The sequence below is a fragment of the Cannabis sativa genome, chromosome 1 (genome assembly GCF_029168945.1).
Source record: "Cannabis sativa cultivar Pink pepper isolate KNU-18-1 chromosome 1, ASM2916894v1, whole genome shotgun sequence".
NCBI lineage: Eukaryota > Viridiplantae > Streptophyta > Magnoliopsida > Rosales > Cannabaceae > Cannabis > Cannabis sativa.
In genome coordinates, this window is record NC_083601.1 from 28,632,507 (window position 1) to 28,652,975 (window position 20,469).

The 20,469-nt window shown below is 34.2% G+C and overlaps 3 protein-coding genes across 10 annotated transcripts; 1 reads left to right on the top strand and 2 right to left on the bottom strand.

The window, feature by feature from the left end:
* Positions 1-2,631: 2,631 nt before the first annotated feature.
* Positions 2,632-4,006, bottom strand: LOC115705610 (pectinesterase inhibitor 9). Its single transcript, XM_030632995.2, has one exon. The coding sequence runs from the start codon at positions 3,618-3,620 to the stop codon at positions 2,832-2,834; it is 789 nt and encodes a 262-aa protein (XP_030488855.2). The 5' UTR covers positions 3,621-4,006; the 3' UTR covers positions 2,632-2,831.
* Positions 4,007-4,159: 153 nt separating this feature from the next.
* LOC115705609 (protein GRAVITROPIC IN THE LIGHT 1) lies at positions 4,160-7,293 on the bottom strand. 8 transcript variants are annotated; one of them, XM_030632988.2, is made up of 3 exons: positions 7,047-7,293; positions 6,176-6,232; positions 4,160-5,711 (listed from the first exon to the last, which is right to left on the bottom strand). In XM_030632988.2, the coding sequence occupies exon 3, from the start codon at positions 5,644-5,646 to the stop codon at positions 4,375-4,377; it is 1,272 nt and encodes a 423-aa protein (XP_030488848.2). In that variant the 5' UTR covers positions 5,647-5,711; positions 6,176-6,232; positions 7,047-7,293; the 3' UTR covers positions 4,160-4,374. The 8 variants fall into 8 exon arrangements, with proteins under 8 accessions (XP_030488848.2, XP_030488853.2, XP_030488850.2 ...); XM_030632993.2 differs by having other exon boundaries at positions 4,160-5,648; positions 7,047-7,283; XM_030632990.2 differs by having other exon boundaries at positions 4,160-5,721; positions 7,047-7,279.
* Positions 7,294-10,283: 2,990 nt separating this feature from the next.
* Positions 10,284-12,827, top strand: LOC115706405 (arginase 1, mitochondrial). Its single transcript, XM_030634046.2, has 6 exons — positions 10,284-10,759; positions 10,867-11,026; positions 11,202-11,335; positions 11,534-11,743; positions 12,163-12,273; positions 12,345-12,827. Exons 1-6 carry the CDS (start codon positions 10,613-10,615, stop codon positions 12,603-12,605), a joined length of 1,023 nt encoding a protein of 340 aa, XP_030489906.2. The 5' UTR covers positions 10,284-10,612; the 3' UTR covers positions 12,606-12,827.
* The last annotated feature ends 7,642 nt before the right edge of the window (positions 12,828-20,469 follow it).

Genomic DNA, 20,469 nt, shown 5'->3' on the forward strand with positions numbered 1-20,469 from the left:
CCCCGAAGCTCTTAAGATTAAAACAATTGATTTGGTTCAATAGAGAGAATAAAAAAAAAAGAAATTGAGAGATGGTGAGAATAAGGGAATACGATACTATCTGGCTGCTAGGGTTATAGAGTATATACGTATATAACATATCGTATAATAGGTTTAAATTTAAAAATAAATATCTAACTAATCAGATAAAATTATGCTGATTTAAATTTAAATTTTAAATTTTAAACTAACTAACTAATCTAATGCTTCACTATTTATTTATCTCACTATTTAATATATATATATATCATTTTTTTTCTAATCACACACGCACAACAACAACAACAACAACAACAACAACAACAATAATAATAATAATAATAATAATAATAATAATAATAATAATAATAATAATAAAAATAAACTGGATATTACAAATATACAAGTGCTAAAATTTAATATTTTTTTTTTCTTTCCCCTGTATTTGTTTAACTTGAGAGCTTATAATGTTTTATGTTATTCTACTATTCGTAGGTAACCTTACACTATTCTTTGCTCTAAATTTGTTTTATTAGTTTTTAGTTTTAAATTATTTTTTATGTATAAGTATATGTATATATTTAAAATGAATAAATATATTAAATATAGAATATAAAAGAAAATAATAAAAAAAAACTAATGAATGATGTAATGTAATAATTTGTTGTAAAATAGATAAAATATAATTAATGATGTATTTTAAAAAATTGAGAAAAAAGTTATGTGAGTGCCCTAATGAATAATCCTAAGAACTCTTTCTTGCTGACTTTTGTAGCCAAAGGATTCTCATAAAAAATTAAATTTAATGATTTATAATTTATTAGATGGCACTGTACAAGCAGTAATTTTCCAAACCACATCACAAAAAGGTGGTGTAAACAGTTTTCACCATTCACTAACTAGTTTAATAATCAAATATTATAATAAATAAAATAAATAGGATTCTTACCTTTAATTTATGATTTAGAGTTTTATTTTTTGAACTTTTCTTTATTGCCAATCCTGTAAATTGTTGTAAATATTCTCATTCAGTTACATTTTGCCCATTCCTCTAGTTACATTATGCCTATATTTTAAAATAATTTACTTACGTGTTACAGTTTAAAAGTTTAAAAATCAAATTACTTAAAATATGTATTCTTTTTTTTTTTTAATTTAAGCGTTTATATTACATGGGACTCGAACTCAGGACCTCTAAGACACACATCCATCTATTAGCTCGAGTGGTTGAAATATGTATTCTTATAATTCATCATTATATTATTATTTACACATTTAATTTTTTGTCTAAACTCTTAAATTGAGCTAGATTAATGTATCAATTGCTTCAATAATTGAGTTAATGCAAGTATAGGGGATATTTGCATAGGAACTTTTTCTTTGTTTTTTTTGATAAATACTATTTATTCTATTAAATTTCACTAGATCATAAACAAATTAAATTCATAACTAAATATGTTCCCTTCAGTTAGCGGTTGATGCATCTTTCAAAGATGAGTGAACGAATCTAGTTCAGTATGGGAAGTCCAAACTAAGACAACATCAACAGGTAACAGGTTCAACTCTTGAGGCAAAGTTGGAGGCCATTCGAATTCCCTTGCTGTGGGCAAAGAACATGAATTGGACTAGGGTGACAATTTTCTCCGATTCTTTGGTTGTAGTTAATGAATCTCATGTCTGATTAGAAGCTTTATAATGTATTTTTAATTTAACTGTTTTACGTGTTTGTGAACAGTCTAACTATTTGATGCTATAGGAATGCGGCCAATGGTGTAAAATTTTAAATAATTTATGTCGCATGGACTGTTTGATGAACACCCAATGTAGTAGTACTCACTAAAATAATGTAGACATCATGTGATCAGCTTTACATTACATTATTGTTATAATGTAAATAATTTTTAAAAGTTAGGAGGAAACCCATGATATATATAGCCATTATAGGTCCTTGAATATTCAACCAATATATCTCTGTAGTAGAAGATAAACACACGACTTTGGACATCTAGAACTTGATTACTTTTACTGCTAACTCTCACAATAACTTGAGGTTATTAAGTGGGAGGTCACCATCAAAGATGTGGAGCCAGTTTATGATAGTGGCAATACTAGTAGTGGAGTTCCATTGTCAAACATTTTGGTTGTGAAAAAAACAAAACAGAAAGAATTTGAAGATAAATGAGATGGATTGAAAGTATCAATAATTATCCATATTTATATATAAGATTTGCAAAAACTTGTTTAGTTCCAGATCAAAACATATGTGAATGAATTAGAAAAAGATTCTTTTTCTATCATTCCTCAGTTCTATCATCTTTATATCTGGCTGTTATATTCAATTAAAAAATAAAGGCTAGATGTTATACGAATACTGAAATTTAGCACCTTTACTTCATCACTAATAGTGTAAAAATATATATTGTTGATCAAAAGATAATAATGATTATTTTCTCCTCTAAAAGTGATCTTAATTCAAAATTAAAATCTACATATCACCAACCATGTGAACAACCCCTTAATAGTTAAATTAAATAGCATAGAATCTCCTACAGAAGATGATTTCACAGACATAAATTTAATGTAATAACACAAGTTTTTCCGACTAAGCTCAAATGAATAATCAATTAGATAATACATTAACAATTAAAATCAACACAAAATTAATTAAATAAATAATTAAAGAAGCATAAGTAGTATTTGATCCATATAATTAAGAACTCAGCTGATTAATCCAGAGCTAGTTAAGACTATACATACATAGAGTACATGCATATATTATACTAGTTCATCAAAAGCAAATTAGGAAGGAAGTACTATGGTTTCTGAGGAGGGCCAGGGGCTCGATGCCTTACAACAAAGTGGTGAAACAAGGCCAGAGCGTTTTCAGTGACCTGAGCCACATTCAACACCTTTGCCTTAACCGTAGCCTTCATCTTACTCATTCTCACACCCGCAGGAAACTCATCAAGACAAGTGGTTGCATCAGTCAAAGCAGAGCCAACCCAAGTCTCCACATTCCCTATGTGCCAATCCACGTTCTCTCTCGTGGTTTCTTCACGCCCCAATTGGCGGAGCTCCTTGATGGACATGCTGAGTTGATCCACACACATGTCTATCTGTTCCAAGCAGTCTTTAACGGCTTGGTATTCTCTCTCCTTCTTGGCCTTGACGAGTGGCTTGGACACTTGGAGAAGGAAGGTTGTTGTGTGTTGCGCCCTGTGCTGGCTCGCCAACAACGCGTAGTGGACTAGTTGTCGAGGGCTTAATATCGTCGTGTTAGAGCTGTGGATGTATGCAGTCAGGCTTCGGATGCATAGGTCCTGGTACTCTGTGATCTGACATGATACTTCGATGTAGGCCCGAGTCCGGGAACGCCTAGGGATGGTTGTCTGTGCTGTGGTTGAAGTGTAGAAGAGGATGAGGAAGCTTGAAATCAAGGACAAGAAAAGTCTTGTAAGCTTCACCATGAATTTGTTCTTGCCTCTTGGTAGTGGTTTTTTTAACTTAACATAAATTGTGTATGTGAGATACTTTGTTGTAATGAGAGAACTGTATAAATAGAATAGTGAATAGAGAGAGCTTATCGTGCATTGTACGTGCATAAGTTAAAATAATCCGAACGGTTGACTATAGAATGAAGAGAATTATTTTATTTGTTGTGTAAGATTTGGATCATATCAGAAAAGATAGACACGGATGGACCAAAACTATATAGTAGTATATAGTTGCTTTGCTTTGTTTTTGGAGTGATATTGGAATCTTGACTCAAAAGAAAATGCTTAGCTGGGTTGGGGGGTACTATTTAATTGTGTTGAGCTGCATACCAACATTCGTAGACCTTCATGGGGGAAGGAGCACGTGTTATATAAATTAACTAGATGACATGATCACCTTGAACAATAATTTAAACATTGCTTAGATTGCATGATTCTTACAATTGCGGTTATCAAATTCTATGGACCAAGATTTCAAAAGTCTTTCGATACCGCCATAGATCATGAGAAGATAAAGTAGTATTTTAGCAAAACTAGCCAACCAGTCTAATCAAAGTCCACCTTTAGTAAAGATCTGTATAACTCAGCTTTCTTTTCGGGCTTTAAAGGTTCGCATTGGCTGAAAGTAGAGTAAGTGGTACTGTATATGTAATGTGTAGCTTTCAAACGGGAAAGCAAATTAATCAAAATATAAAATAGAATTAAGCAGATACATAAATATATCGTTCCATCTCACAAAAAGAACAGGACTAAAAGTTACAGATTACACAACCAGCAGCTACGAGATGTTACAGTAAAAGAAACAAGACACTAGTAAACACACCAAGTACACGTTTGAATTTCATACTGCAAGGTTGGGAAGTTATTCAGCAACCTTCATGCCCGAGAGATAAACTCGACTCTGAATCACAGTCCCCCCAATCCAGAAACCAGGCATAACCATAAGTCCTACCTTAGGTTTTGGGTCATTTTCATCTACTATCATCAAATTCTTCACTACACTCTCCATATAAACCTCGGAGAATTCACTTCCTCTCTTCACTTGGAAGACCTTAACACTGGGATCAAAAGAATAAGCCAACCTATGCAAAAGCCAGACTGCCTTGGCCAGTTTTAGAAATGCCTGGTAGAAAGGAGTCCTTGGATGCCCGCCTCCCATGACGTAATTCCTTTGATCCATGTTTCCGAAAAAAGAAGCCTCCATCTTCTGATGAACCACTACTAGGTATTTGCTTCGGCAAAATTTCCCAAACACCGAATCTGGACTTTGACCAAGCATGTCAAGTGGATCCATCTCCCTTAATGCAAGAAATTGGTTGAAGAAGCTCTCCTTTGTAAGAGTAAGATCATCAACTTTCATGGCAAAGCTTTCCTGCTGAAAGCCACTGAACATTTGTTGGCAAATATTGGATTCAAATGCATATTTCTTGTGAGCCCTTTTCGCATAAACAACATTGGGTTCGATTGAGTTAGCTGCAGCATCAAGGTCCCAACCAGCAGCTTTCATCATGTTGATCAATGGCTTAGAAAAATCATGAATAGCTTTAAAAGTAGCTTCTACATATGACAAGAAAAGATCAGGAGTTAGATCCACATGGAAAAAACCATTTTCATCTGCCGAACCTTCAGAATCTTTTGACAACAATCCCCTGAGCTTAAGATTCTTTTCAAGCTTAATTCGCTTCTGGTTTGCCTCCTCAATTTGCCGTTGCATTTGAAGGATCTCAGAATCTTTATTCTGAATTTCAGACTGGAACTTCTTAACCATAACCTCGTAGGTCTTCAGCAGGCTCTGTTGTTCTTGGATCTCAGCAGCCAAGCGAGAATCCTGTGGGGAAACACATACTGGCTTGGGATTGTTTTCTCTGTAGAAGTGTTTTAGTTCAGACAAGTTCTTCAGTTCAGATATTACAAGCTTATCAGCAGTTTGAATTTTATCGGGGTTGTAGGGAGTATGAGCTGCTTGAAGTTGGATGTAAGCTGACTTAAGGGAGGAAATGTTGGTAAAAATCTTGGATATCAGGGCCTCAACGGCTTCTGGGTTCTGATTCATAGCCTCTTCCATTGGTTGTGGGTGAACCTTCTGGCTGTTGTTCTCACGAAGTTGGGAATCCTTTGCTCCAGTGGGTAGCATAGCTGCTACCAAGTTGGCGGTGGTTAAATAGACCTCTTCTAGATAAAGAACCAAAACTACAAGAGCTGGAAATACCTAATGAAATATTAGTGGCATCTTCTACGCGTGAACAGGATGCTCATATTTAATATGCAATAATCTAGGAATGCGATGCAACTGTTCATTTTCAAATTTCAGAATATGATGTAACTGTTACTTTGAAAAAAAAATGATGTAAATGTTCATTTTATATCAAATTAATCTATTGGCTATAATATAATAAGGCCTGCAGCCTGCTGTCATAAAGTATTAAAGTTAACAATGGAAACAACGTTACAAATTTCCAGTCGTTCTAATGAAACAGATCCTCACCCCAACTTTAATAATGGCTCATCCAAAGGGAATACAGTCAATACACAACTTTTAAATTCTCTGCCTTTCTTATTTGCAAAACGAAAACATTTGTAATATAACTTGAATAGCAGTAATTAGATCACCTAACAACACCCAAATCATAGCAAATATAAGGAAAGGGGTTTGAGCTGCCTACCTATATGATCCGCATATCTGCCACTGTCTATACCCAGCTAGCATAATACCGTTCAATCTAAAACACACAAAGAAATCAGTTAAAGAAATAATAGCACGGCAGAAAAAATCAAAAGTTGTCCGCACACAATTCATTACAACAATAGAGGTAATTCAACATAATCTTAGGCTTGATCCAGCTACTAATACGTTTTTTTTTCGGTAATGAGCTACTAATACGTTATCCCTTACGATGTAACACAACATTCTTTCTTAAACAATACATTTTGAGGATATTGGAAAACGAACTTAAGAAAAACTTCTGCCAGAAACATTATTGGCATATAACCGTCTCTCTCATTCACGCAAACCCAAAAACTATGTTCGAAATCGCAGATAATAATAATAACAAAAGCCATTACCAAACTCCCACAAAAGCATAAATTTATAGTTAAAAAAAAAATCATATTTTAAAGACTAATTATCCGAGATCAAAACCCTCCCTAAAAGGATAAATAAGTACATATATACATTTCAGCTTTTATCGTTGAAGAAGATAGCGCACAAGAAATAGCAGTTGTATACCAGGATTCAAGACGATACGGAAAATCAAGTAAAATTAAAGGCACGATCAGTGAAAACAAAAAATATAAAACCCTAACTCCGCAAACAGAAAAAAGTGGAATCGGTCTAAATTGACTCAATCCCCAAGGGAGAATATGTGGAAAAGAATACCTGGAATACAAATTCAGCAAGAAAGTAAGGAATCTTATCATCATAGAACTCCACATGGAGGAATCATCAAGCAATGTACATAAATAAATGTATAGAATATAGATATATATAGTTATAGTTATCGTTATAGTTACAGAGAGGAAAGAACCAAACTGAACCTTGAAAACAGTTTGTGAGAGGTGCTGAGGCGAGAAGAGCGAAGTTATAAAGGGTTGGAGATGGAGAATGTTGAGTATAGCCGAGAGGGTAACGACGGTGGGCTTGAGCTTGACTGTTAAGGTAGGTAGGTGGGCGAGTTTTCGATTTGGAAAAAAAGTAGAAAAAGGAATGAATAGTCGGGTCAGATCGGGTACGATCCCGACACCGCCAATAATTTTGTTTCTTCCATTATTATTTATTTGAATAATGTTACTATTTTGTTTTGTTTTATAGGGATTTTACAATGCAGCTTTAAAAGAGATGTGCTGGTGCACCTTTAACTTGTTTCTAGAAAAAAAATTTAGTCTAATTTTTTTTCATATTCATATACGTTATAAATATTTAAGATGTCCTACAAAATTTTAAAAAATTCAGAATAATTTACAATATAGAAAATAATGTTCAAACAGTCTATTTTACACGCGTATAAAATAAAATAGTCAGACGTACAACACACTGTTTGAACATAATTTTCGGCATGTTAAACTTTTTCAAATTTCTTAAAATTTTATAGGATGTCTTAAATAACTATAATATACATGATCATGAGAAAAAATTTAACTAAAAAATTATTTCGGATGCTAAAACAGATAAAGATGCATCAATATATCCATTTTAAGAGTGTGCATTGTAGAATTTTCCTAAAATTATTATTATTATTTAGAAAAAAATACCCTTTCGAAAAATAAGAAATAGGTAAAGTAAATTTTAAAGTAGTTTTTCTTCCCTCATATTTGACTAACATGATTTTTTCATACTTCATAGTTCTCACTGAGATCCAATCTAAAAATTTTCTCTCACATTCAATCTATTTAGAAAAATTATCTTCATATCCAATTCAATTAAACTTTAAAATCCTATCCAATCTAATAACTAATTTAGATAGTGTTTAATAACATATTTTTAATCAATTTTGTATCTTTAAAATTAAAAAAGTGAAAATATTTTTTAAAAATATATTTTATAAAACTATTTTTATTTTTTAATTGAGAATCAAAATTTTAAAAACAAAGTCATTTTCAATATTAATATATATATATGATTTTTATTTTTTAATAATTTTTATTATATAAATAAATATAAGTTATAATTTTTAATATATATAAATATAATTAGATTGAATCATTTTAATTTAATTAAATTTTAGGGTTAACATCCAATAACTCCAATTAAATTAAATTGGATATCCACTCCTAATTGTTACAAATACATCATAATATTGTTATTAAAATAAAATAAAATTGAAGTGTCACCTCTATTTGATTTTTAACGGGCCTTTTATATTTTTATGGTATTTTATTTTATTTATTTTAATTTTTTTTATAAGCTTAGATTTGTCATATTATTGTAAATGTCTTTTTAAATCTCATATTTAATATTTTAAAGTTTATTTCTATTTGTGTAAAGCATAAACGGAAAAAAATCAAATGTATCATATTCCAAAATCCAGTTTTTCATCAATAAACTAATCATATTTTTTGTTTTTGATCAAAAATTTGTTTTGATTATATAAAAATAAAATTTTTATATATAAATTTTTTTATTCTAATCTATGATAATTTCATCAAGAAATTAACTTTTCTATCAAACAATTAGTTTTAATTATATAAAAGTAAAATTTATATGAGTTTTTAAATTTTTTATGATATTTTTTTTTTATCTATAATGATTTATCTCATATTCTTAATTTTTTTTATAAAAAAATATCATAATCAAATTTACATGACATATATATCAAAATTTTTATTTTTTTCATATATTTTTGTAAATAGCCCTTAAATCTATTATTGAATTATTTTTCCAATAAATTTCATTTTATGGCAACACATTAATGATCACAATGTCGTTCACCTGTTCCTCCATGCTATCTTAAATTATTAAAAAGAACATGGTCTCTATAAAAGAGATCAACCTTTTTGGGTGTGTGTGAGATATATGACAAAAGGGTCATTTGCTCTTTATGTTTGTGTCAAGTTTAGGTTATTTTTTATGCAATGAATTGTCGAGCACCTTTGAAAGTTAGATATGAAATTAATGGGTTTCACAATTATTCCAACGAACAAGACATTATTAACCACATTTATTTGTTTAACCAACTTAGAGTTGTGAAAGTGAAACTGAAAGCCATGATATATTTCATAAGTACTTTTAGTTGATTCAGCAAGAAAAAGTACTTTAAGTTGGTATTTTTCATAATTGGAAGTGCACTACACGTTATTTTACGTATTAAAATATTGAGATAAGTTGAAAAATGCCTTTTTTATTAATCATTTAATTAAATTTACCTCTAATTTTATATTTATTTGAAACATACTTCTTTTTATATATATTGTACCCAAAATACCTTGACATAAGAGAGTCACATGGAAAGTATCTTGAAGTGACAGGGGCAAAATTGGTATAATATTTAAAAAAAGAGGTAAAAATGATAGATTTTAAAAAAGAGGTAAAAATAAAAGTGGACAATATAAAAAGGGTATAGAGTGTAATTTCCCCTCAAATATTACTAATGCTATTATTATGCTAATGCTAACTCCCTTCAAATTAAGGGGTAAGTTGAAAAATACCCATTTTATTAATCAATTAATTAAATTTGTCTCTAATTTTATATTTATTTGAAACATACCTATTTTTATATGTATTGTACCTAAAATACCCTGACATAAGAGAGTCACATGGAGAATATCTTGAAGTGACAGGGGTAAAATTGGTACAATATTTAAAAAAGGAGGTAAAAATAATAGACTTTAAAAAAGAGGGTAAAAATAAAAGAGGACAATATAAAAAGGGTATAGAGTCTAATTTCCTATCAAATTAAAGCAAGTAACATACAAAGCCCATTACACAAAGCAGAACAGAACAAAGCCCATAATGAAGGGCTTTCAAATGGGCTGGGCTGGGCTGGGCCGCTATTCAAATCTCGCTGCCTAGAAGTGCGGGACGCACCGCAGCGCATTATAACAGTATGTACACGTCAGACAGACACGTGATATCACTCAGTCGCCATTTTTTCGGGACACGTTAGTTCGTCTAATCTAATTGTCAGCAACGAATAAACGATAACGTCATCTATCTTATCTCTCATCAAACTTTCACTATCGCCACTCCAAAATGTAAGCCTGAAAAGACAAAATTACCCTCTAAATGTAGCATTTCAAAGCCTTATATGTGGATATTTTCGTCACTTGGTTCAATGGAAGAGGTGCCCCGTTGTCCAAACCAGACTCTTCCTATGGTTTATAAAGCTTTACGGAAAACGTACATAACTCTTTTTTGTACAGTGACAACAAAAGATTAGGAAGAAGACAAGTTCTGCCTATGCATGGCATTTTACCAACCAAACCAAAACAAAACCATTGTTCACTAATAGAGACGCTTCGTTACCAAAACCCATTTCAGAGTATAGTGTTTTTCTTTATCGGGTTCGGAAAATTCGAATGATCGATCATACGATACGTGTTTAGCTCAAAGACTATTTTTTTGCTTTCTACTGTTTTATATTTGGTTTTTGGGAAGTAAGGAAGAGATGGTGGTGTCAAAGATATGGAGGAGAGGAGTTCATTACTTGCAGAAACGGAACGCCACAAGTGTTCCTTCTGATTTGTTGGAAAAGGGTCAGAATCGCGTTATCGATGCTTCTCTAACTCTCATTCGCGAGAGGGCAAAGCTCAAGGTAATATTTGTATAAACTTTTATGTTTGGTAATGAAAATTTTGAGATGGGTTTGTTAAAATAAGCAGGCAGAGTGAGTGAATTTATGTATCAAATTTTGATTATTAGGGAGAATTAGTGCGTGCTTTAGGTGGTTCTGTAGCATCGGCCTCTCTTCTTGGAGTTCCAATTGGACATAACTCGTCCTTTTTACAAGGGCCTGCTTTTGCTCCTCCTCGCATTAGAGAGGCCATCTGGTGTGGTAGCACAAACTCAGCTACTGAAGAAGGTAATAACTGAAAACCCCTTTTAACAGCATAGCTAAAATTGATTTTCTTTTTGGGAATTTTCTTAACATTTCTGATACCCCCATTGGAGTATTGATCAAAATGAATCTGGTTTATTTTAGTGTCCCCTTCTTTTTGGGGGTTGAGATTTTGATGTTCTATATTGTGGCAATTCAGGGAAAGAATTGAAAGACCCGAGGGTACTAACTGATGTGGGTGATGTTCCTGTCCAAGAAATTCGTGATTGCGGTGTGAGCGACGACAGGTTGATGAGTGTCGTTAGTGAGTCTGTCAAGCTTGTAATGGAAGAGGTAAGGTTGGTGTAACCAAATAAGAAGAATCAACATGTCTTTACTTTGTAATGAACGATTTGCCAATGGAGGATTATAATGATTATGTTTCTTTGCTCAAATTTTGTTAATTGAAGATAAACTAGTATGATGGAAAGGTTGGCTTTTGGTTTGGTAGATAAATGATGAATCTTGAAATCATGTCTATATCTTATACAGGCTCCATTGCGTCCATTAGTGTTAGGTGGTGACCACTCAATTTCATTTCCTGTTGTAAGAGCTGTCTCTGAGAAGCTTGGGGGACCTGTGGATATTCTTCATTTTGACGCACATCCAGATATCTATCATGCTTTCGAAGGGAACAAATATTCACATGCATCATCTTTTGCCCGAATCATGGAGGGTGGTTATGCCCGGCGTCTTTTGCAGGTCAAATTTGATATTTCAAATGTTCCACATGTTTGCATTATCATTAGTTAAGCTATATTGTTTAGTATTGTTCAAGATATAAAGTGACTGATATAACTGATTATGTCTTTCCCTCTTCCGTTTCCAGTAAAAGCTAACATAAGCATAAGCTATAGTATTCATTTTTATAAAGCAATCCATTAAGTTTAATCACCTGCAGAGATGGTAGTTCTGCCATGCATATTGCTGGAGAGCTAGATAATATTGTTTGAATGATTGAAACTGCAAAGTTTGATTAGTAGTGGGATTGTGAAGCAATTAGTTACACTTAATATTTACAACTATGTAATGAAAGAAAATGACAATGACATTTGATATATTGGGAAAGGAGTGCCCTAGTTTTTATTATTCTCAAGGCAGGTTCATTTCTGATTCTTCAGGTGGGAATTAGATCAATAACGTCCGAAGGGCGTGAACAAGGCAAAAAATTTGGTGTTGAGCAATATGAAATGCGAACCTTCTCAAGAGATCGTCACTTTCTCGAAAATCTGGTATTTCTCTCTCTTAATACTTAAATGAAAGTATACTAGATTACAACTCTTAACAAATGTTTCTTTGACAGAAACTTGGGGAAGGTGTGAAGGGTGTGTACATATCAATAGATGTAGATTCTCTTGATCCTGCTTTTGCTCCTGGAGTGTCTCACATTGAGCCTGGTGGCCTTTCTTTTCGTGACATTCTCAATATTCTCCACAACCTCAAAGGCGATGTTGTTGGAGCAGATGTGGTGGAATTCAATCCACAACGAGACACTGTTGATGGGATGACTGCAATGGTTGCTGCTAAGCTTGTGAGAGAATTGACTGCAAAGATATCAAAATAAGAAATGCCCCACAGATTATTGACATGAATGCGGTCTATAAAACTGAAACATAAGTTATTTCTCAATATTTAGGCTATGGCTATGGAGGTGGTACTGTTGATCTTTAAAGGTTTTGCCATTTCATTGTCGTGTCCATCTTATACATGAATAAACGAGACTTGTGCTTTTAGCTCAGTGTAAAGAAATAACCATTGATAGAATCCTAACAGTCATTATTAGGAGTATTGTTGGATCCCCTCCATGTTTTTTTCTTTCTGAATGCTCTAAAATTGAAGGGGTTTTCTCATATATACCCACTTTACATAAATTTGGGAATTTATATTTTCCTCCAAAAAATATTGGATCTGTTTACTTTTACAACCAAAATATGTAAACTTAAAACACTAAATTTTTGATCCACATAATATGACATTACTTAAAAATTATATAAAATGTGAGGAAGTTAATGTTTCAGCTTAAAGCTCATTAGAAAATCAAATATTAGCATAACGTAGATGGAATATACCTTCGTCGATGTTAATCTTTGTAGCAATAAACTATATGAACTGTCATGTCCTCTGACATGGGATTAGTCTCTATTATATAGAGTTGTGTTCGTTTGTTCACTGTTTCATGGGATTAGTCTCTATTATATAGAGTCGTGTTCTTTTGTTCACTGTTTCATTACTTCTTTTCATTATGGCGTCCGATCATCAACTGGTTTGGAGCAGCAGTGGAAAGACATTTGTCTAGAAGAAGAAGAAGAAAATGAAGTGGCTTACGAGGAGGAGGACATTAAAGAGATTGAATTTGATGACCGTTGGTGTCTCGTTGGCCGATTATTAACTGGGAAAGTTTCTGATTTTCAGATATTCCAAAACATGATAGCGGATCTATGGAAATCGGGGAAAGGCATGTATGTTAAGATTCTCGAACAAAACCGGTTTTTATTTCAGTTTTACCATGAAATTGATATTCAGCGTGTTATTACGGGCAGTCCGTGGACTTATGATCGCAAGCAACTTATCATTGAACGACTCAAACAAAGAGAAAACCCGAGAACTATTTCTTTAAATAAACTTGATATATGGGTGAAAGTCCATGATCTACAAATTGGATTCAAAACAGAAAGGGTTGTTCGTCAAGCAAGTAACTACATTGGAATGTTTCTCGAATCAGATCCTAACAATTTTCAAGGTATTTGGCGTGAATATTTACGTGTTCGTGTTCAATTGAATGTTGAAAAAACACTAAAGAGACGAATGAAGTTCAAGAAGAAGAATGGAGAAGTGTTCTATGCCAACTTCAAATATGAGAGAGTTCCCACCTTCTGTTTCATCTGCGGCATCATGGGACATTCGGAAAGATTCTGCAGCATGGGACATTCAGAAAGATTCTGCAGCATGGGACATTCAGAAAGATTCTGCAGCAAGCTGTTTGACACACCCCCAGAGGCGATCACGAAACCGTACAATAATGATATGCATGCTCCTTCAAAACGTTAGAGTTTCCTCACAGCATCCCCTTGGCTTCGCACCGGAAAACCTGATCCTCCTTCTGCCGGTAGCCTTAATTTGCCACAATCTTCTGCCTTCAATGCCATGCCTCAATCCCAGGCGAAAATCGTGAGTCCCACCAGACAAAGCAATCACACACCTATAACAAAAGTAATTTTCCAACAATCTCTCCTTGATTTTAGGCACACGAGCCAATCAAAATTGAAAAATATTGATGAGCCAACATTGACTATTCATGAGAATGAGTTCACATTTATGTCTGAAGATGATGTATGTCTTTATGATTTGAAGAGGAAAAGAGTTGATATTCTCTCTAATAAAGAGGCGCCTATATTAGTGGAAGATGATTTAGATAATATCTCTGAGCCAAATAATTTTCATAGTATTGATGTTATTGGGCTTCCAAAAAACGGGGAATAGGTGGGTCCTGGTGTCCAGGCCCACCAATCAATAAAATACTATTAGTTGGAATTGCCGCGGGCTTGGGAACCCACGGGCCATTCAATTCCTAGTTGATATATGCAGTCAAAAGAAGCCCAATTTTATATTCTTTTGTGAAACTTTATGCAACAATGATATTGTGGATAGGCTTAAAGTTCGGTTGGGCTTTGAAAATTGTTTTACTGTGCCAGCCCAAGGTAGAAAAGGAGGACTAGCTTTTTTATGGAAGACATCTTCTGATGCTCATTTACTCAAGTACTCGGCCCACCATATTGATTTGGAAGTCCATATTCCTGGATATGATCGATGGCACCTTACTGGATTTTATGGCGAACCGAATCGCACTCTACGCCATACAACTTGGGCGCTTCTGCGTGACCTGGCCGATGACTCGAAGTTGCCATGGTGTATCATTGGTGACTTCAACAACATCACTTCTCACGAAGATAAGAAAGGGGGTCGGCTCTATCCTGAATCTCTAATTAATGGCTTCAACGTGGTGCTTCAAGACTGCCGGCTGTGTGAGCTTCAATTATGTGGGCACAAATATACATGGGAACGTGGCAAAGGGACTCAAAATCACATTGAAATAAGGTTAGACAAAGCTTTTGCTACTCAATCTTGACTATCTATTTTTAATGAGGCTAGTTTGTCAAATTTTGATTTTTCGTCCTCCGATCATACACCCATTATTCTTGAAACTGCCCCTGCTGTTATGGGTAAATTGGTCACTGTTTTTTTCTATGAAAATGCTTGGTCTCGTGAGCCTTTATGTGGTCAAATAGTCCGAAATTATTGGGAGACTAATGTCCACCTTTCTCTTGCTGATAAAACAAAACTCTGCCTTGCAACCTTGATTGATTGGGGTTATAACCTTACTGGGCATTTTAAAAAGAGGCTGTCAACTAGTAAAAAAAGATTAGCAAGACTAAAAATAAGTGACAATCCGGGTTAAACTGATGATTTTTTGAGTGAACAATGTAACTATTTTGAGATTTTAGCTCAGCAAGAAATCTATTGGAAGCAACGGTCCAAACAGTTTTGGTTAAACGGAGGGGACGAGAATGGCAAATACTTTCATGCCACCGCAAGCTCTCGAAAACGAAATAATAAAATTGTGCAGCTCCAAGATAATGATGGAGGCTGGAATTCTGGGTTAGATCAGGTTATTGTTGATTATTTCTCAGCTCTTTATGCTACTGATCGTGCTATTTGCGGCTCTGTAGTCAATGGTATCCGTCGCTCGGTTACAGTTGAACAAAATGACAACCTACTCTGTCCAATTACAGCCGAAGAAATCAAGCAAGCCCTCTTCCAAATGCATCTCGACAAAGCTCCCGGACCTGATGGTATGAACCCCAATTTCTATCAAAAACATTGGGATACGGTTGGTTCTGACATTATTCAACTTGTCACTGATTTTTTCAATAATAAGTACATGCCGACTGGACTCAATGACACTCATCTAGTGTTGATACCAAAGAAGAAGAATTTCTCCACTATGGGTGATTTGCGACCTATTACTCTTTGCAACGTATCCTACAAGGTTCTTTCTAAAGTTCTTGCCAATAGAATGAGAGGTTTAATTGATCTTGTTATCTCTCCCACTCAAAGTTCGTTTATACCAGGCAGGCTTATCTCGGATAACATAATGATTGCCTTTGAGATTATGCATTATCTCAAGCGGAAAACTAAGGGCAAGAAAGGCTTCATGGCTATGAAACTAGATATGAGCAAAGCTTATGATCGAGTTGAATGGGACTACTTGTATGTGGTCATGCACCGTATGGGCTTTGCTGGAAAATGGATCAATCTTATTATGAAATGTGTTACTTCTGTTCGATATTCTATTTTTCATGATGGCCATATGTTGGGGCCGATAACTCCTTCCCGTGGAATCCGCCAAGGTGATCCTTTATCAACTTATTTGTTCATTATTTGTGCTGAAGGCTTTTCTTCCTTGATCAAAAAGTTTGAAGCTGACCATGTCATTCAAGGGTGTCGTGTTGCTAAAGGAGCCCCTTCCATAACACACATGTTGTTTGCTGATGATAGTTACCTCTTTTGTCAAGCAAATCCTAATACGGCTGTCAACATCAAGCAAATGCTTCATTCTTTTGAATTAGCATCTGGTCAGAAAGTGAATGTATCAAAGTCCTCTATTTACTTCAGCTCCAACAATGAAGCAAATGTCTGAAACCAAATATGCAATGTTCTTGGCATGACAGAAGCTACTGATGGCTCTCTTTATTTGGGATTACCAAACATTATTGGTAGAAAGAAAACTGTTATTCTTGGTTTTCTCAAAAATAAGATAATCAATCGTCTTAACAGTTGGAATGGCAAATTTCTATCCTGTGCTGGAAAGGAAGTTCTTCTTAAATCTGTCATTCAATCTCTACCTACTTATGCTATGAGCGTCTTTCTTATTCCCTTGGAAACTTGCCAAGAGATTGAGAAGATTATGGCTAATTTCTGGTGGAAAACATCTAGTGCGAAAGTGTTGCAAAAATTATTAAATACTACGCAAGTGCACACAATCAAGTAGTATACTCACACAAGTGAGGTCGAACCACATGGAATTGGATTAATTACTACTAAATTATACTTATAATTCTATTTGGCAAATCAAAAGTTTTTATGATTGAAACAGAATGAAAGTAATTCAGAAAACTTAAATAACACAAGTGAAAGTTGAACAAGATGAGATAATAGGGAGGAGAATCCTGTTGTATGTTTACCTAATCGTTAATGCCTAATTGCTATCCTTTTCTTGAAGTGAATGACAGATTATAAATTAACCTAGCTCTTTTCAGATCTTCTAGGTTCTAAATCACATGTTCTCTAATTAATATCTTAATTAAACTAACATGAAATCAGCATTAAGCAATAATCTACTTGTCACATAAGTCATGTGAATACTCTCGTTTCACATAGAACATCGATTACCCAAATTTTAGCATTCTCAATTCTCACTTTTCAGATTTCGAATTGAGATCATAAAACATGCACAAGGTGATCAATCTTAAACATGAAATTAAGAACAAATTAAGATAATTTCACAATCAAGAATGGAGGAATGGCAATTAAACATTAACTAGGCAAAAACATTAAACAACATTCATCATCCTCCCTAAATGGGAAATTTAGTTCAGAAATAAATCCATAACCATTCCTATAGCAATATTCAACATAAAGAAATTAAAGAGGAATAGAGAAAGAAACTGTTGGTGGATGAATTCTGGATCTTCACTTTGATTCACTCTGCTCTTCCTGCCACTCTCTGCTGTGTTTTAGGGTTCCAAATCGCTTCCCTTAACTTCCAATCGCAGTTTTCTATTTATAACTAATTTTTAGGGTTCGTCGGAAAAAAATACCCCTGACTGTACGGACGCTTGCCGCGGCCAAAAGTGGTCTCACCGCGGCCAAAAGTACATCAAAAAACCACGTTTCTGCCCAGACTTTCTAGCCGCAGCCATGGAAATCTCGCCACTGCAAGATGGAATTTTTCTGCTTCGATCGCTTTTAGTAAAATGGGCATAACTTTCTCATACGAACTCCAAATGAGCTGATTCAAGATGCGTTGGAAAGATAAAAAAGAGATCTAAAACTTTTATGTTTTGAATTTGTTCAAAATCTGATCAGAACATAGTCGAATTCAGGCTTAAAGTTTTAGCTTTATTTTCTTTCAAAATTTTCTCTATTTTATAGATCACTGTTTTCCGAAATTTGTCCAATTTATACATCCCAAGTATAGAAACCTGAAATCAAAGAAAACAAGCGTAATTCTATTCCAAAAATAATAATAAAGAAGAAAAAATAACTAAAAAATGTGACCCAAAACTTAGGCTAAAATAGCCTAACAAATTCCCCCAAACTAAATCTTTACTCGCCCCCGAGTAAAGCTAAAACTCAACTAAACTAAAGAAAAAAAAAAACAATGCAATAGATAACTAAACCTTCCAATGATTTAACTACCACTACCACCTGCACAACTTCAAGCAAATCAATAACCAGAATTTCAACTCAATAACTCTAAGAATTAACTTGGATGCACAATTCAGAAGTAAGCAATTCATATGGACACAAAACACCTCTTTTGGAAATCATATCACAGTCATTCTACACTCTCTGACATTCCGCTAACCCATGTTTAATAAGCTTGAGAGACATACCTTTCTCCACTAATGTTGACAATTCTTGCTCGGAATCAAAAGGTCTTTTTCGGTTATAATAGCATGGCTTAGGTAAAACGGGTAGATGAGAAGTTATTTAGGCTACATTATACTATAAGCACAATTATACCAAACAAGCACCCACACTTATCCATTTTTTTCTTTCTCCATGTATCCCAAAGAAGATAGTAAGAGATTGCATATTTTTTCCTATGTGCCTACCTCATTGTTCACAATTGATTCTCAAGAAGAAATTGTCACATTTCATTTTTCTCTTTTTTCCTTTTTTTTTTCTTCTTCTTTCTCTTTTTTCAATAGAGGCACAACACATAACAACTATTATTTTTTTTCAATCTCTTACTGCCAAAATTATTCCCCCACTTACAACATTTCATCCCCCCCAAACTTGCTTAAAAATTTATGGCATAATAAGGTATGTTGAAAATGAAAATAGTTAAAGATAATGAATTAAGCTTAGTTAAGTGGTGAATAGAGAAAGAAACTGTTGGTGGATGAATTCTGGATCTTCACTTTGATTCACTCTGCTCTTCCTGCCACTCTCTGCTGTGTTTTAGGGTTCCAAATCGCTTCCCTTGACTTCCAATTGCAGTTTTCTATTTATAACTAATTTTTAAGGTTCGTCGGACAAAAATACCCCTGACCGTACAGACGCTTGCCGCGGCCAAAAGTGCATCAAAAAACCACGTTTCTGCCCAGACTTTCTAGCCGCGGCCATGGAAATCTCGCCGCGGCGAGATGGAATTTTCTGCTTCGATTGCTTTTAGTAAAATGGGCATAACTTTCTCATCCAAACTCCAAATGAGCTGATTCAAGATGCGTTGAAAAGATAAAAAAGAGATCTAAAACTTTTATGTTTTGACTTTGTTCAAAATCGGATCAGAACATAGTCGAATTCAGGCTTAAAGTTTCAGCTTTATTTTCTTTCAAAATTTTCTCTATTTTATAGATCACTGTTTTCTGAAATTTGTCTAATTTATACATCCCAAGTGTAGAAACCTGAAATCAAAGAAAACAAGCGTAATTCTATTCCAAAAATAATAATAAAGAAGAAAAAACAACTATAAAATGTGACCCGAAACTTAGGCTAAAATAGCCTAACATAAAGGTCAAGATATCATTTAGATGTCATGGGATCGCATGGCTACTCATAAACATTTGGGTGGTATGGGATTTCGTCACTTACACAACTTCAATCTCGCAATGTTGGCCAAACAAGGGTGGCGGTTACTGGTCTCTCTTACATCTCTTGCCAGCCGTGTGTTGAAAGCCAAATACTACCCTCAATCCGATTTCCTTACTGCAGATCTTGGCAACAATCCCAGCTTCATTTGGCGTAGCATATGGAGTGCTTAAAACTTGATAAAGCTAGGTTGTCAAAGAAGTATTGATAATGGGATTACAACTAATATTTTGAAGCATCCTTGGCTTCCCGATCCTATAAATCCGTATGTCTCCTCTGCCACCATGGGTCTTGAAAATCATATGGTGAGTTCTCTCTTGGATATTCATGATACTTCTTGGGATCACTCTCTTGTTAATGACATGTTTAATCCCCGAGATGCACACATGATCCTTGGAATTCCTTTGACCTCTATACCAGATGAAGATTGTTGGTCTTGGAAGGGTGAGAAGTCTGGTCTCTTTTCTGTTAGCAGTGCATATGATATGTTGCAGATCAGTAAACATGGGCAGCAGAGGCACCCAAATACTGGTTTTTGGCACAAGTTTTGG

Excerpts from the sequence above, each read along its gene's own strand:
- LOC115705610 (XM_030632995.2), bottom strand. The coding sequence starts at position 3,620 with ATGCACGTACAATGCACGATAAGCTCTCTCTATTCACTATTCTATTTA.
- LOC115705609 (XM_030632988.2), bottom strand. The coding sequence starts at position 5,646 with ATGCTACCCACTGGAGCAAAGGATTCCCAACTTCGTGAGAACAACAGC.
- LOC115706405 (XM_030634046.2), top strand. The coding sequence starts at position 10,613 with ATGGTGGTGTCAAAGATATGGAGGAGAGGAGTTCATTACTTGCAGAAA. Across the intron at positions 11,027-11,201 it reads AAACTCAGCTACTGAAGAAG|GGAAAGAATTGAAAGACCCG; the intron begins GTAATAACTGAA and ends GTGGCAATTCAG. Across the intron at positions 12,274-12,344 it reads GTCACTTTCTCGAAAATCTG|AAACTTGGGGAAGGTGTGAA; the intron begins GTATTTCTCTCT and ends TTTCTTTGACAG.